The following is a 5,000-nucleotide window of genomic DNA, read 5'->3' as shown; positions in this document are numbered from 1 at the left end:
ACCAGGTCCAGGATGTTGTCTCCTCTTGTTGGAAAATTAACATGCTGGTATAGATTTGGAAGAACAGTTTTAAGATCTGCATGGTTAAAATCTCCAGTGAAGATGGTGAAACCGTCTGGGTGTGCCGTCTGTTGTTCACTGACAGCCTGGTACAGTTCACTAAGAGCCGCGTATCGTTGTTATTGTTGGTAGGCGGGATGTATACTGCGACTAGCAGAATCGCAGTAATTTCCCTTGGCAGGTAAAAAGGACGGCACTTTATGATCATAAACTCTGCCAGTGGTGAGCAGTGTTTGCATACTACTACAGTGTCCCGGCACCATTCGTCATGGATGTAAACACAGATTCCTCCTCCTCGTGATTTACCTCCCTTTACAATGGCCCGGTCTGCTCGATAGCATGCTAGCTGCTCCAGTTGTACAGCAGAGTCCGGAATGTTGTCATTTAACCAAGTCTCAGTGAAGACAAGCACACAGCAGTTACTTACTGTCCGGTTCGTTGATCTCAGCAGTCGTATGTGATCCATTTTGTTGTCCAGTGATCGTACATTTGCCAGGAGAATGGATGATATGGCTGGGCGAGTTGGGCTGGCCGCTAGCCTGGCCCGGACGCCTCCGCGCTTGCCCCTCTTCTGCTTCCTCGCACACCGCTTCCGACGCTTTCTTTCCGGGGGAGGAGTAGCAGGCGAGTCCGGTGTTGTTGCAGGCCGGAGTAGTCCGAGTTCCTTTAGCGTCTCTGTTGCAAAGTCCAGAACGCTGCAAAACTTGCTTTTGCAGATGTCAATTAAAAACTGTCTGCTGTACTTGTAGTACGACGTAGTTAGACGAGACGAACACGTAAAACTTTCGGACAAACACTTTTTAAACGAACAAAACACCGTACGGTTGGGACAGAGAGAGGTCGCTGCGTGTGTACGCGCCGCCATCTTGGATTATCAAAAAAAAAAAAAAAAAAATGTAATGTGTGTGTGTGCGTATGTGTGCGTGTGTGTGTGTGTGCGTGTGTGTGTGTGTGTAGGTGAGCCCAGTGTGTCTCTACAGGGAGCTCGGGTCCCTCTCATGTCCTCTAAGGTGTGTGTGTGTGTGTGTGTGTGTGTGTGTGTGTGCGTGTGTGTGTGTGTGTGTGTGTAGGTGAGCCCAGTGTGTCTCTACAGGGAGCTCGGGTCCCTCTCATGTCCTCTAAGGTGTGCACTCAGCCAGGTGTGTATCCAGGAATCATCTCTCCGGGAATGATCTGCGCTGGATACCTGGATGGGGGAACTGACTCCTGTCAGGTGTGTGTGTGTGACATTAAAAAGAATCAAACTTTAGCGATGTGTGTAATATGTGTGTAATATGTGTGTAATGTGTGTGTGTGTAATGTGTGTTTGTGTGTAATATGTGTGTGTAATGTGTGTGTGTGTGTGTGTGTGTGTGTAGGGTGATAGCGGTGGCCCCCTGGTGTGTGACTTGGACTCTGTGTGTGTGTGTGTAATATATGTGTGTGTAATATATGCGTGTGTGTGTTTGTGTGTGTGTAATATGTGTGTGTAATGTGTGTAATATGTGTGTAATGTGTGTGTGTGTAATATGTGTGTGTAATGTGTGTAATATGTGTGTAATGTGTGTGTGTGTGTGTGTAATATGTGTGTGTAATGTGTGTAATATGTGTGTAATGTGTGTGTGTGTGTGTGTGTGTAATATGTGTGTGTAATATGTGTGTGTGTGTAATGTGTGTGTGTGTGTGTGTGTGTAATGTGTGTAATATGTGTGTAATGTGTGTGTGTGTGTGTAACAGTGTTGGGAACGTTACTTTAAAAAAGTAATTAGTTATAGTTACTCACTACTTGTTCCAAAAAGTAACTGAGTTAGTAACTGAATTACTCTATGATAAGAGTAACTCGTTACCAGGGAAAGTAACTATTTGCGTTACTGTTAAAAAAAAAGTTGCTATATGTCAAAGAATTTGGATTTTTTGAGCAGTTTTGAAAAGCCAGTTGAAATTAGTAGAACAGACAGGTGTTTGTAGGCTATATAACTTTCAATATTTATTAGATAGATAGATAGATAGATAGATACTTTATTGATCCCCAAGGGGAAATTCAAGATATTGCACATCGACAGACCTACGGTTGACTTCAGCCTGTGTCATAGGTTTTTGTTGTGAGGCAGAAAGATCTAGCTTTTGCTGCTTGGAGCACTTTGCTCCGAGTCCTTCTTTGCTAGTGGATGGCGAGCTATCATCTGTGGTGGAGGTAGGCTATCGGTGTTTTTGGCCAGTAGCTTGGATGCGTGTGTGAGATGCCTCATTAAATAAGAGTTGCTCACAACGGATGTCGACAAAGTCTTCGCTCCTGGACATAATGTAGCCTACACATTACATGAACGTTGTTGCCTTTGACCACAATGAATTTGAAGTAGTGCTTATCTCCACCTTGAAAATGCCAACTTTTCATCGGATTGCTCCTGACCTCTGCTGTTTCATCGAATCTCTACTTTAGCTGTTGCGTGTGTGTGTGGCGCGTGTGCTGGCAAGTGTGTAAAAACACTGGCTCTGATTGGCTATCATGAAACATGACTCTGCCTTAGCCAATCCTAATCGCTTACGTCGTTATTAACCCACCTCCTCACTAGCTGTGAGCCAGGGGTGCGTTCGGATTACACTGTTTATTTAATCAATGCAAAGTAAGTAACGCACCGCATTTAACGTCCAGTAACGTTAACGGCGTTGTAACGTTGTAAAAAGTAATTAATTAGATTACTCCGTTATTGACAAATTAACGCCGTTATACTTAAACGCCGTTACTCCCAACACTGGTGTGTAATATATGTGTGTGTGTGTAATGTGTGTGTGTGTGTGTGTGTAATGTGTGTAATATGTGTGTAATGTGTGTAATGTGTGTGTGTGTGTAATATATGTGTGTGTGTGTAATGTGTGTGTGTGTGTGCAGGGTGATAGCGGCGGTCCCCTGGCGTGTGACGTGGACTCTGTGTGTGTGTAATATATATATGTGTGTGTGTGTGTGTGTGTAATGTGTGTGTGTGTGTAATATATATATATGTGTGTGTGTGTGTGTGTTTAATGTGTGTGTAATATGTGTGTGTAATGTGTGTGTGTAATGTGTGTGTGTGTGTGTGTGTAATATGTGTGTAATGTGTGTGTAATATATATGTGTGTGTGTGTAATGTGTGTGTGTGTGTGTGTAATATATATATGTGTGTGTGTGTGTGTAATGTGTGTGTGTGTGTGTAATGTGTGTGTGTGTGTGTGTGCAGGGTGATAGCGGCGGTCCCCTGGCGTGTGATGTGGACTCTGTGTGTGTGTAATATATATATGTGTGTGTGTGTGTGTGTGTGTAATGTGTGTGTGTGTGTGTAATATATATATATATGTGTGTGTGTGTAATATATGTGTGTGTGTGTGTAATGTGTGTGTAATCAGGGTTCTAAATTAACACCCGCCAACCCGCCAAATGCGGGTTAAAATTAATTTTGGCGGGTGTTAATAAAAACTTAGTAGCCAGTTCGGCCGGTGATGCATGAGGCATTACGTGCATGATACATAAGGCTCTGCTCTCGGTCTGTCCCCCTGGCAGTACTTCCTTCATTTCCCATGACCACTGTGCCGTAATGCTACGTGATGACGTTTCATACGCCCATTAGCTGCGCGCAGTTTGCCAGCGCGAGAGACGATGGAAACGAACCAGAAAACTCTACCAGAAAACACAAGGAATTAGAAGAACGAACAGAGCCAGAGCAGAGCGCATAGACTGAAAGAGGAGGTAGTTAGCCAGTAAAGTAAAGTAAAAAGTAGGCTACATAACACATGTACATAACACAAATACATAACACGTTAGGAAATATTAACGCAATTAACGCATTGTGTTTACCTATTTCCTTTGTGGGGAGCTGATGTCATGTAGCGGAGTCCGCAAAACCTGAAGCAGCTAGATTGTTTATTTTATTGTCTATGGAGTTAGCTGAAGATGGAGAGGAACGTGAGGAGCTTGTATAGGCGAAAATGATCAGTTTTAAAAAGTTGCCTGATCAGTTATCACCACCACCACACGCATCACGCACTGTGCATAGGGCACCAAGAGACAGAAGAGGGACGAACATTTAGCCAATAAGCAGTAGCTGTACTGCAAACTGTTTTTCACTCTTGTTAGAGAAAGTAGGCTATACAATGTCAACATGCACCAACAGCATGTTACATAAAGATGATACTTTTCGGGTCCTCTCTATAAAGATCCATCTTGAACATGGGCCCTATTCTCCATTTAATTGAGAACGCGTCTGAGTGTGCAGGAGAGGGAGAGAAAACGAGTGGCAGGTTCCAGCTGGCTTGTCATTGTTGATGATAATTGATATCTCCTTTTTATTAAGTTAAGATTAAACTAAATGCGGCAGTGGTTGGGACAGACTGATGGGGGCGAGAAGAGGACTGAAGCAGGGGATGAGGATATCGACAGAGAAATAGATAGATAGAGATCCCAAACATGAAATGAAGTGAAGTGCACTTTCTGTGTATATTTTGTGGTATGTATTCATGCCAACAATGTTAATAAAATGACCAAATGCATTCAGTGACACTCATCTCATAAACTCATAATTCTCTTATTTTCACCGGGAAAAAATTGGCTAGTAAATATTCTGATTGGCTAGTAACTTTAGAAAGTTACCAGCCACATTGGCTGGTGATCAAAAAAGTTAATTTAGAACCCTGTGTGTAATGTGTGTGTGTGTGTGCGTGTGTAATATATATATGTGTGTGTGTGTGTGTGTAATATATATATGTGTGTGTGTGTGTGTAATATATGTGTGTGTGTGTAATGTGTGTGTGTGTGTGCAGGGTGATAGCGGCGGTCCCCTGGCGTGTGATGTGGACTTTGTGTGTGTGTAATATATATATGTGTGTGTGTGTGTGTGTGTAATGTGTGTGTGTGTGTGTGTAATATATATATGTGTGTGTGTGTGTGTGTAATGTGTGTGTGTGTAATGTGTGTGTGTGTGTGTGTAATG

At 43.0% G+C, this 5,000-nt stretch overlaps 1 protein-coding gene across 1 annotated transcript in view; it reads left to right on the top strand.

Annotated features, from left to right (window-relative positions):
- The window catches only part of tmprss3a (transmembrane serine protease 3a), a 66,688-nt gene that overhangs the window by 58,214 nt on the left and 3,474 nt on the right, over nucleotides 1-5,000 (top strand). Inside the window, exon 11 of the mRNA XM_076264540.1 lies at nucleotides 1,131-1,273. Within this exon, the coding sequence (XP_076120655.1) occupies nucleotides 1,131-1,273 (143 nt within the window). The remainder of the gene's footprint in view (nucleotides 1-1,130; nucleotides 1,274-5,000) is intronic.

Source organism: Alosa pseudoharengus, unplaced genomic scaffold (genome assembly GCF_046254945.1).
Source record: "Alosa pseudoharengus isolate Yale_2024_CS ecotype anadromous, Long Island Sound unplaced genomic scaffold, YU_APseudo_1.1 YU_APseudo_1.1_scf_3, whole genome shotgun sequence".
Taxonomy (NCBI): Eukaryota; Metazoa; Chordata; class Actinopteri; order Clupeiformes; family Clupeidae; genus Alosa; species Alosa pseudoharengus.
Note: the sequence above shows the minus strand (reverse complement) of the source record. Positions and strands in the feature narration are given on the sequence as shown.